Raw genomic sequence first — 27,192 nt, 5'->3', positions numbered from 1 at the left:
ATCCACTCTGGTCCTAATTTACATAACTACATCATTTGCAAGTTTTGTTACCTCACGATTCATTCCCCTCCTTTTCCAGATCACAAATATACTAAATAACATGGAGCCTAATATAAAATCTTGAGGCACCTTGCTGCTAACCCTTTGCCATGATAAGAATTGACCACTTAATCCTAATCTTTGCTCCATCTCCCACCTCATTTTTGAGCAATATTTAGCCTCTCACTCCATGACTACCTAGTTTCTTTAGTAGCCTCTAAGCAGATGGAGGATTTAGGAACAAAAATGAAACTTCAAGTCCCTCTTTCACTTGGCTAGCACGTGTGGGTACACAAACATTTGTTTTTGACACTCACTTCTTTTTTAACCTAGTTGAATGTAAAATGATATGATCAGAATTAAAGGCAGCTTTTTCAATCATACAGTCTTGAATCATTACATCCTAGTTTAGGAGTAAAAGTTTTCAAACATATAGATGATTCAGGAGCCTAAGCCCCACTGAAAGTCAATGGGATTTAGGAGATTTTGAAAATATCCTTAGCAATTACCTATCCCATTCACTGTGGTGTTTCCAACAACGACATTAGGATGAAATCTTCCTAAAAAACTTTTTTCTAGTGATATTAAACTGATTGGAAGTATTATGGTGCTTTCAAAATTGTGTCTGATTAATAACTGATTTTACTGAATTGAATTTTAGGCAGTCAGAATTCTAGATTAACCTCTGGTACCAATCACCTGTACTGCAAAAATTCCAATTTCCAGAGCCAAAGAGTCAATGAAATTCCTTATTGAGATTAAAACAACATTAAAATAGTTTGTGTGTGGCTCATTAATTTGAAAGGTCATTAGCAGCGTTGGGGTAACTATGGAAAGTACTTTTGAGTGGAGTCTCCCGTGACCCTCAGATCTAGTGAGACATGAACATCGAAACAAAAGCTACTCTGAGTGTCTCTTTACAGCTTCATAGGCTAACCAGAAACTAATGGAATAAATGGGCAGATGTTTTTTTAAAAAATTTAAAACTAGTTAAGTGAATTTAGTGCTCCTGAAATGTACCAGATTGAAAGATTTGAAGATTGAGGTCCTCCAATTTATCAAAGAACAGGTTCAGTATACACATGAGTAGTGCTAATTTCCTCACATTTTACCATAACAATGATTGGTGTCTCAAACCTAAGATGCAGGAGCACCTAAAGATAGCTCAGTTTCTCAGACTACTTAGTTCTTGACCCCTCTCCTGAGATGGCCAAAAAGTGTTAATGTCAATTCTGGTATTTTGCAAAGCAGGTATCTGTTAACTAGCAACTGGACTGAGATAAGCAACTCTTTACATAGAGAAGGCAAAACAGCCATCCCAAATTAAGGGAACTTTAATTTACAGGGAGATATTGATAAGACATTCATATTACGTTGCCATACTCTTCCAGTAAAGGGAGCTTGTTCAGCAGCTGCTTCAAACTCTCATGTAGTTTGTGGCCTGAATGAGGAGTTGGCAATTTGTCCTGCCAGCTTGATGGGCTCCAGTTGACTACATTCAGTGCCGGCACTAGAGGCGAGCAATTTAACGCATCTGGGAAGAGAGGGGCCAAATTCCTGTGTTTTCCTTGGCTGTTAGGAAGCAAAACACCTAGGGCTTACCCTGACTAGGCTGCCTCACACATGGTCTGCCTCAGTGATACCCTCACTGAAGACTCACAAAAGACTGATTTATATTTCACACTAGATTCTTCTGGCAAATCCAGTTGCAACATATGAGGAACAGTACAATTCCTGAAAGCAAGCATGTGATTACAATTGCATATCCACAGCGTGCGAGTTCCTTTAATTCAGCTTGAAGGTATCCTTTGTACCAGAATGCAATGTCTCGTGTACAAGTGAAACATATATCCTAATATAGCCCTAATATTTTTAATCATTAAAGTCAGCAGCTTCTTCAAAGAGATCCATTTTTATACTTCACAGTTGGCATTACGATTCTAGAAAAATCCAGCATCAAATTATACAGAGCCTTTGAACTGTATCATTTAAAAAAAACCAAGCTTTTCAATGTTAGGAAATTGAACTTGCAAGCAAGCTTGCACATTTCAGCTTTTTTTTTTTTTGTTAAGGTAGGACATAGGAATATGTTTTTAAAATTATTTAAAGCAATTTGTGGTTTCAAATAGAGTATGGGCCTTCCTCAAGTTTTTAATGCACATTATAAAATGAATGACCACATTAATAATTATATATATAAACAAGTGATGCTGTAACTTTGGTGTTGATCCAAGGATGTGCAGTATCTGGTGATTCAAACTTTGTATCACATTAGCTAGCTGATAATACATAAATCTCCATTTTCTTTAGGGAAAGAGCATTACAACAGCATTGATTAGAGCCAGTCATACTAGAGACATATTGGTAACGAATGTCAACTTTAACTTGCAACTCCCCCCTTTTAAAATGAGAGGGCCAAGTGCCCTAAACCTTTTAATGGTTTTACGATTAGGAACATTTTCACTGATGACTAAATTAAATAACTTCTGATTTATTAAGATGACCTAGATCATGAGTGTAAGAGCTATGTCTCCTGTCCCGAAAGGCAAGGACTGTATCACAAAGACCTCAAAAACTAAAATTTTAAATCAAATATGAAGAGAGCTAAGAGGTTCAAAATATTTTTCTCCAATTAACCTAATCTGATTTTTTCCAGCTAGCCCTCCTAGTAAACATGATGAACTATCAGCTCAGCATTATTCCAAAGGAAAAGCAGGGATTGTTGTGTAATTAATTACTGTGACCTTGTCAACATCACTTCTGGTTCAGTGCTTTTATGCAATTACCTACCCTCTTCCACTGTTGAATCCAGCTGGGTAACTTTGACAGCAAGGCGATCAATTCTGTCTTGAAGAGAATTTGCTCTGATGTAGAAGTTGTTGGCCTCATTAAACAACTCACCAAATATGTCTTCAGCATGCTTGCCTGTAGAGAAAAATGGAGAATGCCATCTGTTAAAGACTTACAAAAACACAGGAAACACTGCTTCAACAGCATGATATTACAGTTAAACACTCGTAAAAGAATTACAGTATACTAACGTACTACGCACTTTAGCAATGCAGTATTACATTCAGAACAGTTAAATGCAATGCAAATGGTCAGACAGATCAAAATAAACTTAAACCATCTCCTTAAGTAGCTGAGCTGCTAACAAAAACATGTAATCATTAAAATCCACTTCTGTGTTGAAAACTCCATGGTAGCCAATGTTATTGCTATCTTTTAAAAAGTTTCAGTCAATCCTGGAATAGTAGTGAGCCACAGTAAGTCAGGTATAATTTAGTATATTTATTAATCACCTGAACAAGAGTGAGCAGCAAGAAGTGGCAGAATTCTGTTAAAGTTCTAAGTTGTGCCCTATAACCAGGCTTAACTGTACACGTTGTTAATTAAGGACATTCCAAACATGCCCTTCAGTGCTGTGTATTGACTGCTGGGTTGTTCAATGAAATCCTTTTGGAATCTATTGCTGGAGAGTGAAAAATGTCCACATTCTAGAACCCTGGAGGAGACGCCCCTTTCCTGGATCCTTTATTTGGAAAATATAGTCTATTAATTTAACAGTGACAAGTGATGCTCACAGAATAGGGATGAAGGAAAATTTACAATATTTTGATTTTATTTTCTTTCTTTTCCGAGTGGGGGAGCTTCTGAATAGTAGAACCTTCACTAAGTGTGGTGTCAAAATCTGTAGATAACATAATGAGCTAGATGAGGGGTGGCCAACCTGTGGCTCCAGAGCCACATGAGGCTCTTCAGAAGTTAATATACGGCTCCTTGTATAGGCACTGACTCCAGGGCTGGAGCTACAGGTGCCAACTTTCCAATGTGCCGGGGGGGTGCTCACTGCTCAATCTCTGGCTCTGCCACAGGCCCTGCCCCCACTCCACCCCCTCCCTCCCCCTCCCCTGAGCCTGCCGTACCCTTGCTCCTCCCTGCTTCCCACCAGAGCCTCCTGCACACCATGAAACAGCTGATCGGGAGGTGCGGGAAGGAAGAGGGAGGTGCTGATCGGTGGGGCTGCCAGTGGGTGGGAGGCGCTGGAAGCAGGGGAGCTGATGGAGGGCTGCTGATGTATTATTGTGGCTCTTTGGCAATGTACATTGGTAAACTCTGGCTCCTTTTCAGGCTCAGGTTGGCCACCCCTGAGCTAGATCCTGAGGTGCACCCAAGCTCTCCTTAGCGCACCTAGTGGGGAGATAGACGTGGCATTGTGCCATCTTTCTGCTCTCCACCCCCCCAATAAAAGTCTTGGGGACAGCTGACAAAGAGTCATAAGGACCAGAAAAAAAAGGGAAACAAACTTTTAGCAATGCCTCTATTTAAATGTTCATCTTCAGCCTTCAGAATTTACTTTCCATTAAAATGAATGGTCTGTTTGCAGCTCAGAGTTATTGTTTCAGAGTACTTGTAGATTCAATAAGACAACACTGCACCTGTTCACTTTCAGAAGATTATCTTTACAAGCAGAAGAGCTAGGAAAAATATATGTTAAAAGTTTGCATTTTGCAAAACAGATAGTATGGGAGAAACTGCTTCACTAGCCTTCCCCAGGCTCTTTACTGGCTTTCACAGACTCCCTCTGATGTTGTGGCTAAATCAAAAGCTAAAGTTTACAAAAAGTGCTTTAAAAGAAGAAAAACAATCTATAAGTATCAGTTTGTCAGTTACCTTAAAGGAGGTAGAAGAGATGATTAAAGATCTGCTTGTTAATAACTTTCTCTTTTTAACACTGAAATTTTTTTTCAACTGTACTTGCTGCTCTAAAAATGAATGGTGACTGGAACACTAACTTCCTGCTGATAACAACAACAATCTGGTAAAATAACATTGTAACAGATAACTCAAATGAACATGGTCCAAACAATTTTTTAGACACAGCTTTTCTAGTTGCTCAGAATATTACTTTTTAAATTAGATTTTTTAATAACACAATTAGTTGATACATTGGAAAGCTGAGAACTTGAAAGCTGTCTAAAGTTAGGAGGCTCATAGCTTCCATATTAAAAACTGATTGTGCTATTAAAAGCCAACCATTTAAAAACAGTATTACACAGCTTCTGGAAAAGCTAAATATTATTTGCAAAAAAGAAAAAAATAGTTACTTCACTTTCTAATAACAGAAGGAAATCTATGCATAAGACATTCCAAAAGTCAAACTGCAATCACCCATTACTATTTCTGGATCAGTGTTTTTACAACAGAGGTGATCTGTTAATCCTTAATTTTAAAAGCTCCTCCCCAGCCACCCCAAATAGATAAATAAACTGAGAGTCCTCTCCACTTCACCCCCCCAAAAAACTTTCAATCTCTACTGTTTCCTTATAGTTACTGTGATATCAGACACCAAAAAGCAGTTCCTCCCTGCACTTACAAGTATCATCCTCATTCTACTCCATATTAGACTTTTCTTGACAAAGTGGTTTGCAAAATATACTTAAGTCTTTTGAGAAGATCACTAGTACTTTTCATCAAATAACATGTATCATTATATTTCTCTCCAACTTCTGCAGTAAATAACTTGTGGGACATTGGTCTATAAAGTTTTCATGAATCTGTAGTTGATCTCTGGTAGCAATCTCTGCAAAAATCAATTGCAATTAATTCCCCAAAAAAATCTGAATTAACATATTGAATAAGATGTCTCTGAAGTTACCTTCTGTAAGAAATTAAACTTATTAGTGCTGGTTACAGAAAAGAAACAAATCAGTGATGCACATGAGCCCGAGGAGCAAAAACCTATCAGTGTTAATTACAGAGACTATCTTCTTTTAAGCTTTATGACAGGGTCGGGCCAGATGGCTACAGGAGAGTGATTTTTTTTTCCCACTTATCACTTTATTTTGTACAAAAACATTTAAGCAGTTGCCACATCAGCTGCCTGTGTTCTCATGCAATTGTACTTTTTGCTTAAGATTATTTCTGTTACACTTTTCCAATTTTATTTTCTGCTGATCTTATTTATTTGCTCCACTTTCTCCACACGTTTGCCCACATTGTTGCAGTTGTGCTTAAATAATCCCCTTTCTTCAACGTGGCAAGCCCTCTCCCACCTTTCGGTCTGACAGGATTTTATTTTTCCCCATCAAGTTCCACTAGTGTTACTACCAACCTGTATTTCTCTGCCTGCTCATCTCCCTTGTGAGCACCTCTGCTTCTCAGCCAGAAGTATCTAAACATTATTAGTTGACTGATTCCCCTGTCAAGCCATATTAGATAACACTTGACTGGTGACTCCAATGTGGGAATCTGGGAAACACCCTGAAACCATGGAATTCCTATACATGTCATGACTGCTAACAGATCTGCAAATTAGGACTACTGGCAAATATATCTTTTCTTTTTGCCTAAACATTGGTTTTATTTTGAATTTGTAATGAATACTAAATTAAGATGGCATTTACTATCATTGTGGTGTCCGTCACAAGGATGAAAAAATGACACTACAATGTTTAAGCAGCTAAAATTAGCACAATCTTAACCTCAGTTGAGAAGTAATGTAAAAGCAAGCATGGCGGCACAGGATAGGATATTAGAGTTCACAGGGCAGCAGTCAGAGAAAGTGAAAAGAGAGTTGCAATATATTAATACTACTACTATAAAAGTAGGGTTGGCAGAATTTGATTTTTTTATAATTTTGACTGATAATGTTTATTTTTAAGCATTTTTTAATTTTTATCTATTTAAATTTTCGCAGTGGTGGGAAATTCTGGGAGGGTCAGACAATTATTTAATGAGAGTAGATAAGATTCAAAATGTTGACATTTTATAACTGTTACAAAGCAAACTGTCAACATCATATACAAAGAAAATATCCTTAAATCAAACCCTAATAAGTTCTCAAGCAGCATTTATATTTTTCCATCAGTGTCTGCGTATGCCCTCAACAGAGCCGGCCTTTGGGGTGGGTGGCCAGGGCGGTTGCCCGGGGCGGCTGCCCAGGGCGGCCTGCTAAAGATGGCGCTGTGCACTGGCCCAGCTCAGTTCTATACCTGCATGCTGCGGCCAAGGGGCTGCAGTGCTGGTTCCTGTCCACCCGGCCCAGCCCCTGCCCCACTTCTCTCCACCAGCGCAGGACAGAGAGGAGCCCTCAGCTGCTGCAGCTCTGCTCCGGCCCCACCTCCTCCCCCAGAGGTTCATACCACTGGGTGGTGCGAGCTGGAGGAGGAGGGGGAGGCTCGGTGGCAGGCCTGGGTCAGGGTTTCTGGCTGCCCCAATTTCATGCAAAAATTTAATTCCACAGTCTCCTTTATGCAGTTCCTCCCCCTCCCACCCCCACAACACACACACCCAGGGCTCCCTGCATCCAGGTCACTTTCCCCACCTGGGCTGTGCTGTGAGGCATCAGCAGCTGCTGCTCTCATGCCCTCTCCTTATGCAGCCCAAGCAGGGAAAGTGACCTAGATGCAGAGAGCCATGATGTTGCTCCTCACCTCCCCCCCCGGTGTGCAGAGCAGAGGAGCAACAGTCCTGGTGGGAGCAAGCAGCAATGCCAGCTGCTTCGTGCATCCAGCTCTGTTTCCCCACATAGGTGCAGGAGGGGGATGCAGGGGTTAGGAGTGAAGGGGGTGCAGGAGGGGGAGCAGGCCTTTGGGGTGAAGGGAGGGTGGGAAGACTGGGAAGCCCATGGGGGCCAGGGGCAATGGGGGGGCACCATGCCCATAGGGGCCAGAGGCACCAAAATGCAAGTTCGCCCAGGGTGCCATTTTCCCTAAGTCTGGCCCTGGCCCTGAAATCAACGTTTACCAATGAAAATCTAATTCTTCCAAGCCTATATAAAAGTATTCAAGATGGAAAGTTAGCAGCCAGCGTTCTGTATGCACAAAGCTCAAGGAAGAGGTCTGACTCTTACTGGGGTCTTGTCTACACTTAAAAAGCAGCTGCGCCACTGTAGTGCTTCAGTGTAGCGCTACCTATGTAGACGGAAGAGCTTCTCTTGTCGGCATAACGACTCCACCTCCCCAGGAGGCGGCAGCTAGGTTGACAGGAGAATTCTCCCATCAATCTGGTACTGTCTACACAGTGGGTTAGGTCAGTTTAACTAGATCGCTCCAGGGTGTGGATTTTTCACACCTCTGAGCAACATAGTTATACTGACCTAATTTTCTAATGTAGACCAGGCCTCAGTATTAACACTGGAGGGGACAAAGCCCTGGGGGCTAGAGATGTGCATTTCACTCGTGCAATGAAATTCCAATCTGGTTTGGCCAAAATATATTAATTGTTAAAAACTGCTATTTCCCTTCTCTTGTGTGGGTTGCTCAGGAATTATCATTTTAGCAGCATGTCAAAATAACTGACCATGATTGTTCTAATCTAATCATCATCAGCACACTACACTGAGAAAGCCCGAGAGCTGCCAGAGCAGAGTGAGAGGGGATATAGCGGGATCAGGCCCACCCCACGTTTAACCCTATTAGCCCCATTCCTCCCCAGACCCAGCAAACGGCACCATTAGCCCTTCCCCAATACCCCTCTGGGGGCAGAAGCTTCTTTGAGCTCCCAGGGATGGAGAAGAGATGGAGGGAGACAGCACACACAAGCTCAGTTAGCCTTCCACTGGCCAACCCTGAGCCTAGCATGTGGCCCCAACAGCCCATGCCCACTTCTGGGATAAAAGCTTTGTCCTAAATCCTGATGCTCAGGTGGTAAGAGTCTGTGCTGTGGTGCTGAAGGTTCAGGACTCACACCTGACCAATAATACATGATGGGAGAACGTTGTTACAGCTGAACATATTATAATGGGTTTTTACACCTTTTTCTTTTTTTAAAAACAAGGAAGTTACTTACAAAAACCTACATTAAGAATATTATTCAGGTTGTATAATCAAGCACTTAACAGGCAGACTTATGGTTGCCTGTCTTCTTCTTCTTTAGTATGGCTTGGGTAGCTAGCAATGATTACAAATTTACAGCTAGATTTGATAGCTAGCACATTGCCGCAGCAGTGAGCTGGTGAATGTCCTTCAGGCCCCCAGCGAAGAATGAAGGGAACCCTCAGATATGATGTATTCCATCGTTTGTGCCTGGTGACCACAGTTGGATACAGGTATTTGGCTCATTTTCCATTTAAAGAGGGTCTGTCCACATTTCCAAAGAGATGTCATGATGCGATTCAATCTGCACCAGTCAAAACCTGGTGGATCCTCGGCAGGGTCAGTGACGAGCTGCTTGCTGTGAGCAATCAAAACATTCCATGTGGCTCTTTCCTTGAGCCTCAGCATTGAAGTTGAGCGAAAGAGGACTGCAGGATTTTCATCTGGTCTTTGGTGGGTTCTGCAGGTCATCATGCAATGGATCCTCATGTTTGCATTGACATGATTGAGAAAGCAAGATGTCTCAGCAGCTCTTCTGATCTGTGGAGGCTGGATATGCGACAGGACCAGGAGTCAGTCAACTTGAATCAATCTGAGCGTCGCTGACACTATGTGCATAGTGTTATTGAGTTGTGTATCAAGGAGTTTAATGAGACCTCTGTGAGCCGACACTCAGTACTCAGATGCAGAATACACCAAGGCAATTGTTGAGGTTCATAGGGTCCATAGACTGAAGCCCCATGATGTTCTGGCCAGTTTCCGGATAAACATAACACAAGACCTGACCCTATCACAAGTGTTCTCAAAGTGTCGTCGAAAGGTCAAACTCTGGTCCAGTGTAATGCTGAGATACTTTGGGTTAACCTAATGGCTGACGTTCTTACCGTAGAACTGCACATCGAGTTTGGTATTAGACATTTTATTGTTCAGACGGAAAGTGGTCACCTTAGTTTTCAGGTTCGGCCTAAGTTTCCCGCATTGGAAATAATCAGTCACTATGCTAAGATCTTGGGTTAGTGTGCACTTGATGGTATGGAGGCTTGTGTGCTGAACAGCTAGGGGAATATCATCCGCATACATGAATTTCCTCGACTCTGTCGCTGGCATATGCATGGTGTATAGATTAAAAAGTATCAGGGCCATGCAGCATGGTTGCCTGTCAAACTTTAATTCTGCCCCCTTCTGCATATATATTATGAAACAATTTTTAGTTACATAATCACATAGTTACCTAATCACATACTGGTTTTTTTACAGGACCCCAGTGACACTAATTTATTATTGACTATTGGGCCAGGATGATCTCACCACCACAGAAACTAAGGAAGCGGGGTGAAGTAGAAGGGAAATGGACAACGTAGCAATACTTAAAACAAAGGAGTATCATATTTATGTTAACAGAGTTTTACACCCATTATAATTTCAGTTCCAAATATCTTTAAGGTCTGCATGCTTCTTAATTCTCAAGTACAATTACAGTCTTTTATTCCTTTTGGGAACCCAAAGTTTGAGTCTTTTAAGGGAAGCAGGCTCAGCCTGTGTCTAAACTCTCCCTGGTTCAGTACCTTCCTTTCCAAGGGTCTGTCATAGAGTCACAGACGCCAAGGCCCAAAGGGACCATTGTGATAATCTAGTCTGACCTCCTGTAGAACACAGGCCACAGAACTTCCCCAAAGTAAATCCTAGAGCATCTCTTTTCAAAAAACAGCTTATATCAGTGAGGTCCTGCAATGGGCACTAGAGAAAAGTTGCAACAACTACATGATACTGACATAAATCCAAACTGTTACCGCCGGGAGGGGGAGAATTCCAGCCTCAGGTTGTCCAAAACCAAATCCCTAGGTTTTGCTGTGAGGAGGGCAAAAAAAAACCCAAGCAGCCTCCGCCAATCTGGTGATACGGGGAAAAATTCTTTCTCCGCTCCACAGTGGCAACTAGCACAGCCCACAGCAACCTAGCAAAGGAAGGGAGGGTGGGTTCACTGCTGGTAAGCAGCAAAAAGGAAGTGACTGAGCACACTGCTCTTATCATGGCTCGAAATCTCCTGACAAATTCTGCAAGACATTATGGCTCCAAATCAAGAGCTAAATCTCACAAGACCTTAAGCCCAGCCCAGAAGTCCTGAGGAGGCTGGAAATCTCTCAAGACCTGGGCCATCTTGTCCTTTTTACCCTCTTCCATTGCAGGAGCCACCAAAACACACCCTTCACTGAGCTCAGGGCCCTCTTTTGGATGGACAATACATTCTTGGTGTCTGGGACAAAAGGCAGTATTGTACTACTTCCTGAAGTGTTCAGAAATAACGATCAAAATTTTGCATAAATTAATCTTTATGCTTTCTTTTGAGAATAAACATTTTTATTTTCTATACTAGCCAACCCTTGCACATAAGGATTCAGATATGATCCTAATACTAATAAACTGAGAGGCATCTGTTTCGGGAAATACAGCTGAGCAAGATGCACCTATTTGAACCCCAGCTGGGTTCGGGACCTGACAGTTTTGAGGGTAACTTGAGGTCGAATGGCTCCCAACTACACTTCCCTGAACAATATAGTTGTAACAGAACACTGGAGGAAAAACAAGCTCATGGATAAGAGAGGTAGTTCTGTTAGCTCTCAGCAGCAATGGCATGCACTCTCTTGTGCAGATGGAGCCAATGACAAGCACCAGCATAAGAGCACTCCGTACCCCCCCCCCCAACAAGTTTTTTATGCAGTTCCATAGCTTGATACCACAGGTGCCAAATCCTCTAAGTGGAAATGCACAGAGGCCCTCTGTGTAGAGCTCCTGCTTTCAGTGCAAAACAGAACAGGACACAATCTTAACTTCAGCATCACAATAGCTCTGCCATAATATATATAGAAATAGAATCCTGAGGACATTCCCCATGAGATTCACTCCCATTAAACAACATTTAGAACTGTAGTCAGATATTTGAATATGATACTTTTCTTGGACACAGTTTAGTACAGGATGGATTAATCAGAGCTCACTGCTCTCTAAACAAGTTCAGTTGACTCAAACTTTCCTAATAAATGTAAGCTCAAAAGAATAGTATCTAGTGCCATTATCCTACAGAGTTGGAAACCCAGTGAAGTCACATGACTGACTTTTTAATTAAGAGCTTTACCTGCATAAATTACTTCATGAAACAATTTGTTTCTGGCAGAAAAGAGTCTAAAGTCAAACATATTTAATCTATAGCTAAAATAAATATTGTAATTATCTGAATTTCTAAAATACACAAAAATTGAAGCTCTTTCTTCTTTAAATAAATCTAAACAAATCTAGACTTCCTTTCTAAAATTCTCTTAAGTTACTCTAACTTTCCTCAGTTACTGTTTGTCATTCTGCTTACAAGGGGACAATGGGATCCATTCTCTTCCTGATATGTGTGCTTATTTCTCATTAGTATTAACGTGTCATATGCATATAAAGGAAGAAGAGATTCCTAAGAAAAAATAAGTTCTTTAAAAGACAACTGAACCAACTTCCTATGGCCATCAAATGCCAAGAAGCAGAGTGGTCTACTGGACTGAGCAAGGGACGAGAAGCCAGGAATTCGTGATGCATGTTCTAATCTTGGCTTTTAGATTGATTTACGTGGCCTGGGGCAAGTTCACTTAGTCTCTCTGTGCCACAATTTCCACATCTAAACTCTAGCTGCCTCAGGGAGGTGTTTGCACAGACCTTTGAAGATGTGAAGCAATATATAAGAGCAGAAGTATTATTATTATACACTTTGCAAATGGGGAAGTCTTACATTTTAATTTGTCCATTTAAAACAAGCAAACTTAAAGCCTTTGTGCGACTCAATTTTTCATTAATAAACAAAAGTACAAAACTATAGAGACTTACTCAGACTGCTTAGTTGCCGTATAATAGCAGCAAGGGTACTGTTGGTTACACATTCCAGTTCACTAGTTATTCCTTCAGGAAGAGCTCCTCGGCAGAGGTGCCTAGGTTCAATGTTCCTCTTTACTAAAGGCATGGCTAACAATCTGCAATTTACAGAAAAAATAGTGTTATACTTCAAGCAAAATAGGAAGTTACAATGTATACTGGACATTTCCCTAATATACCTTAAATAAGTGTTTCCTTTATTGCTTATTTTAGATCACCTTCAGATGTTCTACACGGCCCAGAAAACACAAGGATGACAAGCCCCTGCCCTGAAGAGTTTATAGTCTAAGTGGACTTAACAGACAAACGAAGATCTAACATCCAACAGTAATGTGCTGGGGGAGAGGACACAGGTTACAGAAATAAAATTGCTCACTTAAAGTTTTATTGGTCGTACAACTGTTGGTTGTGTGTACGTTACGGGGTTTGATATTTTGTAACTGCAAATATACTTAAATTTCTAGATGACGTTGCAGAAATATGCTTTTAGGAATGATCTGAATGAGGTACTGATGCAGACTTGACAAACAGATTTTGCAAGACCATTTCAAGTATAAAAGGCAAAATGGAACGTGCTGAGACATTTGTTAGCAAAAACAAAAGGGACATCAAGGCTGGTGTCCCTGAAGGGGTTGAGGATGGAGACAGGCAACCATGTGGCAAAACAGAGCAGACTGAAGGGATTGTGAAAGGAGACAAGGGCACGATGGCTGCATAATACAGGTCCGTAAGAAAGTAAAGACGAAAAGTTTGAACTTGATGCAACGTTCAATGGGGATACAGTGAAGTGACTCAAAGGTGGAGGTAAACATAAGTTACTTTTTTAATATCACTTAATAAATCTTTGTAAATTCAGTCGAAGCAACTGAGAGGCAAGAAAGATCATTTTGAGATGGGCATTTTGGAACAAACTAAGGGAATGAGGCAAAGTTAGTATAAAGAAGATTAGAGAGAGGAGGAAGTTGCAATACTTAAGGGAGGTGATGATCAGCACGTGAACCAATGATGTTACTGTAGAGATGGAAAAGCTCATGTATTTTCTTTCTTTTTTTAAAAAAATATCTGATGACAACAGCCATGCACTATTGAAGAATAAATGTTTAGATCTGTAGGATCACAGATATATTCCAGGAGGGCACATTTTTGTACAGAAATCTGGTATCTACCTTGGAAAACTGTAAGTGGCAAGACTTTATTTGGAGGCAAATACTGAAGTCCTCCTCTTTGCTGCACTGGAACAGTAATAAAGTAGTGACCTTTCACCTTTAATTTACTCCTGAGATAATTCTGCACAACTGTGCAATGCAGAATTTGTGCAGAAGGGGAGATTACTTACCTGTAACTGGAGGTTCTTTGAGATGGTCCATATCTGTATTCCACTGAGGGTTATCCACATGCGCTGTGCGCTTGGAGCTTTTCAAAGTAGTCCATCGGTCCACGCATGCATCCTTGTACTGCCTCATGGTTTCACCCAAGGCGATAAAGGGCAGGATGGACTGACTGCACCTTCAGTTCCTTCTCTACCACAACTCTAACAAATCTGCAGCAGAGGGGAAGGAGGGCGGGATTGGAATACAGATAGAGATTACACATCTCAAAAAGCCTCCAGTTATAGGTAAGTAACCTCCTCTTCTTCTTCGAGTCATGGTCCCTATTGTATTCCACTGAGGGTGATTAACAAGCAGTCAAAAGATAACAGAAGGGTGCACCATAGAACGGAGACTGCTGCACCAAAAGAGGCATCCGTCACAGAGTCTTGCACCAGGGCATAGAGAGAAGAAAAGCTGTGTACTGAACTCCGCATGACCACCTTACATATGTTCATAAGGGACATATTGTGGAAGGCGGCGGTAGTTGATGCTTGCGCTCATGCGGAATGGGCCCGAATCCCACCTGGTGGGGACTGCCCCGACAACTGATAGAGCGTAATGCACCCTGAGACCTACTTCAAGAGTCTCTGGGTGGAGATGGCCTGCCCCTGAATTCGGTCTGCTATGGCAACAAATAGTCTAGGAGACTTCTGGAATGGCCTCATCCTTTGTAGGTAAAAAAGCATAAGAACAAAAGAGCAGCCATACTGGGTCAGACCAAAGGTCCATCTAACCTAGTATCCTGTCTTCCGACAGTGGCCAATGCCAGGTGCCCCAGCGGGACTGAACAGAACAGGCAGCCCATTCCCAGTTTCTGGCAAACAGAGGCTAGGAACACCATCCCTGCCCATCCTAGCTAATAGCCATTGATGGACCTATCCTCTAGGAACTTATCTAGTTCTTTTTTGTATCCTGTTATAGTCTTGGCCTTCACAACATCCTCTGGCAAAGACTTCCACAGACTGACTGTGCATTGTGTGGAAAAAATACTTCCTTTTGTTTTAAACCTGCGCCCTATTAATTTCATTTAGTGACCCCTAGTTCTTGTGTTATGAAAAGAAGTAAATAACACTTCCTCATTTACTTTCTCCACACCAGTCATGATTTTATAGACCTCCATCATATTCCCCCTTAGTCATCTCTTTTCCAAGTTGAAAACTCCCAGTATTATTAATCTCTCCTCATATGGAAGCCATTCCATACCCCTAATCATTTTTGTTGCCCTTTTCTGAACCTTTTTCAATTCCAATATATCTTTTTTGAGATGGGGCAACCACATCTGGTGCAGTATTCAAGATGTGGGCGTACCATGGATTTATATAGAGGCAATATGACATTTTCTGTCTTATTATCTAACCCTTTCTTAACGATTCCCAACATTCTGTTCACTTTTTTGACTGCCACTGCACACTGAGTAGATTTTTTCAGAGAACTATCAACAATGACTAAGATCTCTTTCTTGAGTGGTTTCAGCTAATTTAGACCCCATCATTTTATATGTATATTTTGGATTATGTTTTCCAATGTGCATTACTCTGCATTTACCAACACTGAATTTCATCTGCCACTTTGTTGCTCAGTCACCCAGTTTTGAAAGATCCTTTTGTAGCTCTTCTCAGTCTGCCTGCATATCTTGAGTAGTTTTGTATCATCTGCAAATTTGGCCACCTCACTGTTTACCCCTTTTTCCAGATCATTTATGAATATGTTGAATAGTACTGGTCCCAATACAGACCCTTGGGGGACACTACTATTTACCTCTCTCCATTCTGAAAAAACTGACCATTTATTTCTACCCTTTGTTTCCAATCTTTTAACCAGTTACCAATCCATGAGACGACCCTGTGCCCTGAAAGGTTGAGGGGACTGGTCCTATTGCTCCTCTCTGCAGTAGGGAATCCACCTTTAGGGCAAGGACACTGTCATGAAAGCAGTCCCTGAGAGAGGACTGGGTTGGGAGATGTGGAGGAGGCAGTGTCATAAACTCAATCGTATAGCTGTGTCAAATGACATCCAGGACCCACTTGTCCACTGTTATCATGCTCCATGCTGGCAGAAAGAGTTTGAGATGGTCCCTGAAAAGGATGGCTGGCAAGAGCACTGGGGTGCAAAGTGGTTAACAGCTCTCTAGATGCACTCAAATATCACTTATGTGAAGATTGAGCGTGCTGCACAGATGACTGCTCCGGAGGACGAGGCAGACCTTTGTGCACTTCTGTGGAGGCTCAAAGGCTCGCTAGTTGTAGAACTGGGAAGCTCTGTAGTGCTGTATAGACAGCGGGCGATAAAATTTTCATTTGGGTACTGGCATATAAATGCCTAGGGATTGCAGGGCAGCTCTAGAGTCTTTCAGTGAGTGTAAAGAATCATCCGTCTTCTGATTGAAGAAGTATGATTCATCAAAAGAGAAGTCTTCAGTTGTGCTCTGTACTTCCCTAGGGAAGCCTGAGGAGTCTAACCAGAATTCCCTGCTCATGATGATTTGAGTCGCCATTCTATATGAGGACGTGTCTGTGGAATCAACCGCAGCATGAAGTATGGTTCTAGTGACCAACTTGCCTTCCTCCAAAATAGCTTGGAAGCAGGCACGATCCTGCTGTGGTAGCTTGTCCACAAAATTCACCATCTGGACATAGTTCAAAAAGTCATATTTGGCCATCAGCAGAAGGCAGTTCAAAATACAGAACAGGAGGCTGGCCGAGGAATAGACCTTCCTATCCATAAGGTCCAAACTCTTGCCCTCGTTGTCAAAGGGAGTGGAGCATGGATGCCATTTGGCCCGTTCCATGGCAGCCTGAATCACCAAGAATTAGGCATAGGGTGGGAGAACAGAAACTCAGACCCCTTGGAGGGGACAATCTCTTTTCCACCCCTTTTGGGGTGGGGGTACATGTGGCCTGGGTATGTCATACAGTACATGTCAGTTGGAGAATGGCATCGTTAATCAGTAGAGCCACTCTAGCTGGTACCAATGCACGCAAAATGTCTGACAGTTGGTGCTGACTGTCCTGCACTCCACCCCTTCCAACAGGATCCGAACAGCATTAGCTGTTCTTCTTAGCAGCTCCTGAAATTGATGATAGTTATCAGGAGAAGAGGAAGGTGTCAACGACAAAGCGACATCTGGAGGCGACAAGGGAAGCCTCTCCAGACCCAGAGGTACCGATGGAGCTGGGCTAACTGGTGCATCGTCCAGTCCCGATTCCAAATGTCTATTCAACAAAGGACGGGTGGGTGAAATTGGGGACTCCTCCTGGGTGGATTGGGACGGTTCCAAAGCCAGATACTGGGGCCACAAGCTCCAATATGGCCAACCTGGCTGATCCTGATACTGCGGTGGCAGCGCCCACGGAGCCAGATACCAGTGGCTCTCAAGCGGAGACAATGGAAGGTATTGCCACAGCGCCATCAGAACTTTCGGGTAGTCATGCCTTCAGAACAGAAGCAATGGACCATGCATACCATCAGAGTCCTCTGACTCAGAAAAACTGGAGTCCTGTACAAGTGGAGGTGCAGACAAAATGGGGTGTATTACAGGACATGACCAGAAGGCAGCAGATCCGACGTAGGAAGGAGGTCCTCTTAGCAGCCAGAGACCTCATCCCTTCCAGGGCAAACAGTTCATGAGGTCCAGGAGCACATCTGAGCCTCCCTGGAGTCGACAGCAGAGACATGAAATCGGAGCCAATAGGGGAACCTGTCTCAGTGCATACAGTGGGAGTCCCAGACGCCTGGGGGTGACAGTGGGAGCCTCAGTCAAGCAACATTTCCTGAATCTTTTTTTATCTCTATTATTACAGACATACTCACTGACAAGTATTTTGAAATAAATTACAAAAATATTCGCAACTGGTGTGATTATATTGTGTTATTTTGACAAATAAAATATGCAGAATTTTGCAGAATTTTTAATTTTTAGACGCAGAATTCTTAAGGAGCAGAATTCTCCAGGAGCAGAATTCTCCCAGGAGTATATCATATTGGTAAAACAGAAATATAGTCTTTCTGCTTTTGAGACAAAACTATACAATACTTTTAGCAACCACTGTTTTTGAAATAAATCTTTAGAATTCACTTGTGGCAAGGCAAGAAAAAAATATTTTAGAGCAGTCCATTGAGTATTTACAAAGTTAACTTTTAACTCAATATTAAACATACAAATTATTTAATTTTAAGAGGTTTTCAAAACAGGACCTTAATAAAAATTATTTAAATGACACAGACTTGAATTTTAATATCTTAGTCCTCCAGCGACAGAAAGCTTTTTAAAATATTTCATGTCTTAAATCCAGTTCAGTTTGGTGATATTTTGTTTTACATCTGGTGTTTCAGACCAGATACAGGAAACTCATTTTTTATTTAATACAAGACCCATATGAAGATTTTTGGTTCCTGTTTGGTGTTTTTGTACTCCTTGAGGACTGGATTATTAGTTTTTAAAGCACTATTTAACATCTTAGATTATTCAGTCTTATGATTTTGGCCTAACAAAAGACTTCTGGAAGTTTAGAACTGCTAAAGCTTATGCACACTTTATAGAGGATACAGCATACTATTTGTGTTGAACATGAAACTACTTATAAGGAATTATTTAACTGTGGAAGAAAGGGATAAAACTGAAGCTAGTAAGAAGTAAAGTAATAGGCCATCATTAGTATAACTGCAGATCCCAAATCTTAAAATTACTTCAATACATAAAATACATCATATAGTTATCTATAACCTATTCACAGGCAACATTATCATACAGACCAGTCAAGATTTAAGCACTCTCCATGTCATATACGAGCAAAGTTTCTGAAATTCTAGTGCATGATTAACATTTCACAAAAATATATTTTCTTAGAATTAGTCATTGTGATTTGCAATTTAGCAGTAATGTCCTCTACTTGATAAGTGTGAGTATTGTTTTAACTGGATAAATATAGTGGAATTTGTGTTTTATATATAATTGTGCACAGCTTTTCTTCTTTCAAGTGGGCTTTCTGAAATGTTCTGCCCCTCAGTAAAAAGACACACTGGTTCTAGCTGCAAGTTGTGCTTTTGGGTGTATTTACTTTGTAGCTTATTTAACATTTATTTATTTAATATGTTTCAATTGGAAGTTAAATTCCAATATGTATGCTCAGCAATAATAATTAAAATATGCACTATGCTAAAAGAATATACTAGTAATTGCTTGTTTTATTTATGCAATAGTGCTCTCATACGTTAAAGATACATTTCTTAAGCAGAGGCAGATCAGAAAAAGGTACTCAACTTGAATGTATAATTTCCTTGGAAAATTATATTTCATCTATATGATTCAATCAGATAGGAAACCTACAATATGGAGGCACACACATCAGATTTTTAAAATAATTTACAGGCTTTTCTTAATTAAAGTCAATTCATAAATAAGCATAAATTCTAATACCATACTTCATTCAGCTCTGATTAAAAATTAAGACAGCACTTTTTAAAGGAATAATTTTCTGCTTGATCTGGTGGTATCCATTTATTAACATAAGAATCTTTTCAATTAAGTGTCTCTTGCTTTACTAATTATCGTAGAACTTTCCAGTGCTACAAACTTTTGTATACCGCTAGTAAAAATATATCTATTCTTCACCCCGTTTTATTCACTACCATACACGTTTTAACAAATGTAACATGTAATTCTTTGTGAATATATAATCCTTCCATCATTTTCTTACCACTACTCTGCATCTCACACCACACTTTCCAAGCCAAGTAAACAAGTTGGAAAAATCTTATGGGGTCATGGCAGCATAATGGCTAAATTCTCTTTCAATAGATGTTAACAGCATCTAGGAGTAGGAGATGAAATATGTCTCTGCATTACTAGGGCACAATTCAGACTGAGAAAAAGCATTGCCAGGTGCAGATTTTTTTATATTAACTTTTTATTATTTTTTAAAAGATATATACACAAAAACAAACATAAAATATACATAAACTTCTCATAATACATAAATTCTCATATACATAAAGTATTCATAATATATTAACCATTTGCTACCTAACCTTAGCTATACTTTAAACATTTAATTATATATAACACGAGTGGTTAAAATATAAACCAATTTGTATTATACAATTTACAAGCAAACAAAATTTGCTTATAAAAATCCAACCAGTTAAAGAAAAATTATTGACGTTAGAAAGAATAGACTCAAAATTCAGAGGAGAGGAATAGAGATTGGAAGGAAAGGAAGTGAGTAGAGAAGAGTGGGAGGTCAGGAGGGGCCATGCATTTAATAGGATCATTCAATTTTTAAGCTTGGCCTCCAAGGAAAGAATTGTATACCGTAACAGAAATATCCAAAGTGCAGATGGTTTTCACAAAACAGGAAGTGTTTCAAGTGATCTTTTGACTATTTACATTCTGTAGAAAATGCTAAGTCCTTTTATAAATATGCTTTTAGTATGACACACACAACCATCCTCACTTTCAAATGGAACCACCTGACAGGAGACAAAGGCTCAAAGAAAAAACATCATTTTTCTATAGCTCTATCCTATTGTATGACCAGATGCTGCAAGACTTGTACGAAAATGCTTGCTGGTATTTTTACTATTTTATTGAATTAGTCCATGTAACCAGGCTAATATACCAGTGGTTATTCCACAGTGGTTATTTGACTACTGTGTTAGGATACATTAGAGAAGATGAGATACTGTATTTTCAAGAGAACTGAAAACCTATAGAGGAACTTTGTAAAAAGAACTTCTTAAGCAGTTATTAAAAAGAGGTTCTTCTGCAGGAGGTCAGAAAAGAAGACCAGAAATGGTCCCTTCTAGCATTAAAAATCTATGAACATCCATCTTCTATCTTCATTTTTCCTCTACATTGCCCTTTCTGCTGTTACAAGTTACTCTGTGGCTCCAGAGAGTTGTTCTGTCAGTACAAGTGAAGTTGTGCAGAATGAAGCATACTGCATTCTGGCATAGCACAAAGCAAACTGCTTCATTGTTAATTATAATATTTTTAGCAAACATTTTGGGACAGAGAAGGGAGGAGAATACTTTTTTAGTATATTGACATTTTTCAGAAACAAGCAGGAACGTAGGACGAAGCAAGTAATGCAGCGAGTTGTAATTTTTTCAGATAACTAACCAGTTTACCAAAGTATGACCGACCATCAGTTATACCAGCCACTGATTTACATATCATTCATTCTACATACTCTAGATTTTGGATACAACTGAAGATGATGCAGGATACAGAGGCTTATGATAAAGGGAGAGAAAGAAAGGAGGGATTCTTCAAGTTTCTCATCATACTAGCTATGATCTGGGAAAGCATGTTTTAACTTTAAGCACAAGATTAATCCCACTGAAGTCAATGGTTCTACTCACATGCTTAATATTTAGATTGTGCTTACGTGCTCTGCTAGATCAGGGCCAAAATGCTTAGCACCTTTCTGGATTGAGCCCTTGGAGTTCAAAGTTTGGTTCTGAGCTTGTTTTATATTGGTGCCCTATAGTGATGACACCAGCAGGAGAGCAGAGAAATTCAAAAACAGTTAAAAAATATCTTTTATGGGAATACCATTTAAAGGGTACTCTCAGAAACATGGATTATTTTAGAGTAGTCTGTTTTTTAAAAAAATGCTATAGTGTCCCTTTAATAATGTATCTTTAAAATGTGTAGTAAAACCACCTGCACAACTTGTTTTAAATTAGAATTTAATTATTCACCAGTTATTTGTGTAGAAACAGAAGAACAAGAGGTAACTGATAATTTTTTCCCAATGCTTTTCAAGCTGTTTCAGCACTGTGTTGTTTCAATTCCGTTTAGAACATGTCCCCATAGTAAAGTGGATAATTGCAAACTACAAGGAACGGTTACTGCATGTAAAAAGACAGCCACGCTGCCACAGCAAGACAGACTTAAAATTCATCCAGAAAGCAGATGGAAAGTAACAGGCATGAAAGACTCCAAACACAGTACACAATCCTACTGAATAACACCAGAGTGTGGCTATTCTAAAAGACAAGTTGAAGCTTCTAATTGTAAAGAGTTTGGAGGTCTTTAGACAACTGGCAAGAACTCAAACCAACAGCTGTTACTAAAACCAACATCCTTGTCTCTCCCACTCCCTCTAAGAATGACAATACATTTTACTTTAAAAAAACACAAATGCAGCTGGAGTTTCAGGAATCTAGACAGATTTTGTGCTTATTAAAAAATCATTTTTTTCATACATTCATAGAAGTTAGAGATGAGAAAAAAGCCTATTCAATCATCCAATTCATCTCCCTGCAAATGAAGGATTGTTTCCTATGATACTTTATTTAGGCTATGTCTACACTGGCAAGCTTACAGTGGCATAGCTGTACCGATGCAGCTGAGCCACTGTAAGATCTCTCCTGTAGCTGCTCTATGCTAACATGAGAGCGCTCTCCCGGCAACATAATTAAACCACCCCCAACAAGTAGCAGTAGCTATGTCAGCAGGAGAAGCTCTCCCACCGACACAGCGCTGTCCACCCTGGTGCTTACGTCGGTGTAACTTATGCTGTTCAGGGGTGTGGTTTTTTCACACCCCTGATGGACATAAGTTATACCAACATACGTGGTAAACAGCCTAAGTGTTTTTGTCAAGTCCATTTTTAAAAATCCAGAAACAAGACTTCTCCAAGTTCCTCTGGGAAACAATTACACAGCTGAACAAAATTTCTCCTTATCTTCACCCTGTATTTTCCCTTTGTAAGTTTCATCAGTATCAATTAGGTATTATACAGGGCTCTTCATTCCTAGATCTCAAAGCATCTTACCAAGGAGAGTAACTGTCAAAATCCTCACTTTATGGAAAAAGAAAACAAAGGACATATAGATTAGGTGACCACCCAATGGTCACACAGTAGGTCAGTGGCAGAGTCAGGAAAATAATGTAGGTCTCCTGACTTCTAGTTCCCTAACCTACCCACTGGCCTACTGTGTGATGGCTACCTTGCTCTAGTGATGGCTCTTCATCTTTGATATTTACACCTTTTAGATAATTGGAGACCGTTACATAGGCACCGACTCCATGGGTGCTCCACGACTGGAGCACCCGTGGGAAAAAATGGTAGGTGCTCAGCACCCACTGGCAGCTCCACAGATCAGTGCCTTCCCCTCCCCACAGTGCCTCCCGCCAGCCCCACCAATCAGCTCTTCCCCCTCCCTCCCAGTGCCTCCCACTCACCATGTATCAGCTGTTTAGTGGCATATGGGGGGGACAGGGAGAAGTGAGGGCGGCACGCTTGGGGGAGGGGGCAGAATGGGGCTGAGCAGGGGCGGGAAGAGATGGGGCAGGGACTTGGGGGAAGGGATGGAGTGGGGTGGGCCCTGGGGTGGAGCGGGGGATCGAGTACATTAGAAATCGAGTACATTAGAAATGTGTAATCTGGCACATTAGAAAGTTGGTGCCTCTGGACAGTTGTATCTTTCCTATATCCACCCTTTGTTGTCACTTAGCCAAGGCTTCCTCAAATCAAGTCCTCTGATAATTCTCATTTCTTTTTCCTGAACTACATCCAATTTGTTAGTATCATTTCCTACTCAGGTTAATTTTCTCTAGGTCTCTTTGCACTGGAGTAGTTTGGCTCCAAAATTGGGGATGGGAGGGGAAATGAAGTGAGGTGGTAGGAATACAAATCATCAAGGCCCCATCAACTCTGCATATCTTTCTGCCCTTTTCCTTCAATTCCCTTCCTCCTTCCTTCCAAACATAGCAAATCCCACAGCCCCACAATCTTTCCAGGTGCCCTTTTGATGTCTCCTTGTCCCTCCTCCCCACCCTACTCTCTTTGGCTGCTCGCTTCTCTGCTGGAGTTTCCCCCCACCTCAATCTGGTTCTCATCTTCCCCCTCAAGTTCCTCCTTGTCCCCTCCTCATATTTCCTACCACCAATCCTCTCCCCAATATCTTTTCAAGGAACATCCTTCTTCCTCTTCCCCACCTGCTGAGAGTAAGAGTCTCCACCTTCCACAGCGGCCTGGAGGAAAGTAGCCACCTTTTCTCTGATCCTCCTCCTATCCCTCTGTGAGCAGACAAGCTGTCTCTGTGCCGCTGTTCTGAGATGTCTCCAGTGAGCCATGGATTTTCAGTGGTATGGTAAAGGTGTTCATAATAGCCTAGAGAAGTCACATCTTCCAAAGTATATGTACAAACTGTTGCCAAAAAAGCAAACATCATTCTGGAAGGTATTTGCAGGAGTGTTGTAAGCAAGACATGAGAAGTAATTCTTCCGCTCTATTCCACGCTGATAAGGCCTCAACTGCAGTATTGTGTACACTTCTGGGCACCACATTTCAAGAAAGATGTAGGTGAATTGGAGAAAATCCAGGAGAAGAGCAACAAAAATGACTAAAAGATCTAAAAACATGACCTATGAGGGAAGATTTAAAAAATTGTGATGGTTTAATCTGGAGCAGAGAAAGCAGAGGGAACATGATAACAGTTTTCAAGTACATAATAGATTGTTACAAGGAGGAAGGAGACCGCTGAGGATAGGACAAGCAACAGGCTTAAATTGCAGCAAGGGCAGTTTAGGCTGCACATTAGGAAAAGCTTCCTGTCAGGGTGGCTAATCACTGAAATAAACTGCCTAGGGAGGTTGTGGAATCTCCGTCATTGGAGATTTTTAAAAGCAGGTTAGACATGGGGATGGTCTAGAGCAGTGGTTCTCAAAGCCGGTCTGCCGCTTGTTCAGGGAAAGCCCCTGGCGCGCTGGTCCAGTTTGTTTACCTGCCGCATTCGCAGGTTCGGCCGATCACGGCTCCCATTGGCTGTGGTTCGCCACTCCAGGCCAATGGGGACTGCAGGAAGCAGCGCGGGCTGAGGGATGTGCTGGTTGCCCTTCCTGCAGCCCCCACTGGCCTGGAGTGGCAAACTGCAGCCAGTGGGAGCCACGATTGGCCGAACCTGCGGACACGGCAGGTAAACAAACTAGCCCGGCTCGCCAGGGGCTTTCCCTGAACAAGTGTCGGACCGGCTTTGAGAACCACTGGTCTAGAGAATACCTAATCCTGCCTTGAGTGCAGTGAACTCTCGAGGTCCCTTCCAGTCCTACGAGTCTATGAAATTTTCCAAGTAGTACCTTACCTGCTCTTTATCAGATTATTTCTGTAAGTCTTCCTTTCTTACTAACTCTACAACCTTCTAGCTGGGAAAGGAGTGCAAGATATTCAGGGTTTGATCAAAATAGTTTGTTCCTTTTAGCATCAGGCTTTCACTTTTGATCTTCTCATGCTACATCTGTCTGCATACTAGACAGCTGTGACACTGGTTCAGATGTCCCTAGAGCAATTTTGTTTTTTTGTTAAAAGCTTTTCCTTTTTTTTTTTTGTTTTTTTTTTTTTTTTTTCCCTTCTATTGAGAGGAATTTTGCTTATCTGTAGCTTCACAAGCTCATATTTTTTTGCTCACTTCTTTGGGCCAGATTTGACGGTCCAGTGATATCATAAAGGAGATCAAACCAGTAAACGGCATGGGGGGAAACAGGCTCTAGCTGCAGTGTGTGTAGGCCTGAAGGATTTTCACCTCAGGTGTTCTCAAGCAGCCTCCATAGATCCACAAATCACCTAAGGACAAGCCTAATTAAAAGTATGTAAAGAGTCCTTTGACCTCAGTGGAAATACTTGTGCTTAATAGTTTAGTATGTCCTTTGGTACCCCTCTGAAAGAGGATGATTAAGGGGAAGTTTATTATTTTTGTTTTCTCTTCAAATAGAGATTAGATGATACAGTGGTTTGGGCAATCTTGACATAAAAAGTTGTAGAGGAGCAAGGTTGTGTTCCCAAGAATTCCCAGGGAGACAAGCCTCAAAGTCATTAGTGTTTATATAAACCGATTGTGGTGAAAATTTCTTCCTTTTGTGCCCATGTAAGTGTTGTAAGTTATCATACAAATAGGAACATCTGATTCTGATCAACTGGCAACATTAATCAAAAGTAAAGTAAAGCAAATTCAATTAGTAAAATAATCTATTTCTTTCCAGGTACAATTAAGTAAACAGATGGGTAATTAGTAATGTGACTGGGATGACTAAAGTGTTTGCCTTGATTTCCTGAATAATCTGATAGTGTACTTGTTTTCAGACAATGCTGGGATGTATTTATATAACATTTTATTTCCCTGTTCTATTTTAGTCTATTGCAATATTAATGGATTTTTAAATTTATAGTATTTCTGTATTTCACTCCACAGTTAAAGAACTTTACTACGATTGTTTATATAAGCAAACTGAAAACAAAAGAGCAAGGTTGTTTTTTTGTGTGTGGCTTAAATCGCTATGCTTTCTAAAATGATTTATTTTCTAATATTACAATGCAAGTATTTTGTATTGATTTTCTTGTTGAAGAAAATATTTTTTTTTTAAAAGGAATTCAGTTTCCTTGCCATTTTTGAGTCATTAATTTCATTCCTCTCCTCATTTATTAAGAGACATTTTCCCTCAGTACTACTTTTCCTGGTCCATTTGTGAATGCCCCTCAGCTAACATTAACTTATTTCTCTCTCTTTTTTTTTTTTTTTGGCTGCACTTATCTTTTCCCTGCAAGCTGTTTTTGACTAAAGTAGTCTTTTTTGTAACCTCATTCTCCCCCAACTCACTGCCTTATCATTTACAGTATCAGTATGTTTGGTTTTTTAAACCTCTGATCTTTGAATACCCTCCTCACATCCACAACATGTAAAATTTTACACCTGATTTCCAGTCTGAATTTTTTTAGCTTCAACTTCCAGCCATTAGGCCCTGTTATACCTTTCTCTCCTAATTTGAAGAGTCCATTATCAAATATTTGTCCCCCATATAAGTATTTATACACTAATCAAGTCACCCTTAAACGTCTCTTCATTAAGCTAAATCAATGGAGATCCTTGAGTCTACCACTATATAAAGGCAGGTTCTCTCATCCCCTCTTTAAATAGTCTTGTGGCTCTTCTCTGAACCCTGTCCAATTTTTCAACATCCTTCTCAAATTGTGGACAGCGTATTCCAATAGCAGTTGTACCAGGCATAAATAGAGAATTAAAATAACCTCTCTACTGCTCGAGATACCCGTTTA

At 40.8% G+C, this 27,192-nt stretch overlaps 1 protein-coding gene across 1 annotated transcript in view; it reads right to left on the bottom strand.

The window, feature by feature from the left end:
- Positions 1-27,192, bottom strand: part of WASF3 (WASP family member 3) — a 137,386-nt gene that overhangs the window by 20,370 nt on the left and 89,824 nt on the right. Inside the window, exons 2-3 of the mRNA XM_077806207.1 lie at positions 12,720-12,862; positions 2,830-2,964 (exon numbers count right to left, since the gene is read on the bottom strand). Coding sequence (XP_077662333.1) covers positions 2,830-2,964; positions 12,720-12,852 — 268 coding nt within the window. The 5' untranslated portion in view covers positions 12,853-12,862. The remainder of the gene's footprint in view (positions 1-2,829; positions 2,965-12,719; positions 12,863-27,192) is intronic.

This window comes from Eretmochelys imbricata, chromosome 1 (genome assembly GCF_965152235.1).
Source record: "Eretmochelys imbricata isolate rEreImb1 chromosome 1, rEreImb1.hap1, whole genome shotgun sequence".
Classification (NCBI taxonomy): Eukaryota; Metazoa; Chordata; order Testudines; family Cheloniidae; genus Eretmochelys; species Eretmochelys imbricata.
The sequence above is the reverse complement of the archived record's forward strand: the minus strand, read 5'-3'. Positions and strand labels throughout refer to the sequence as shown.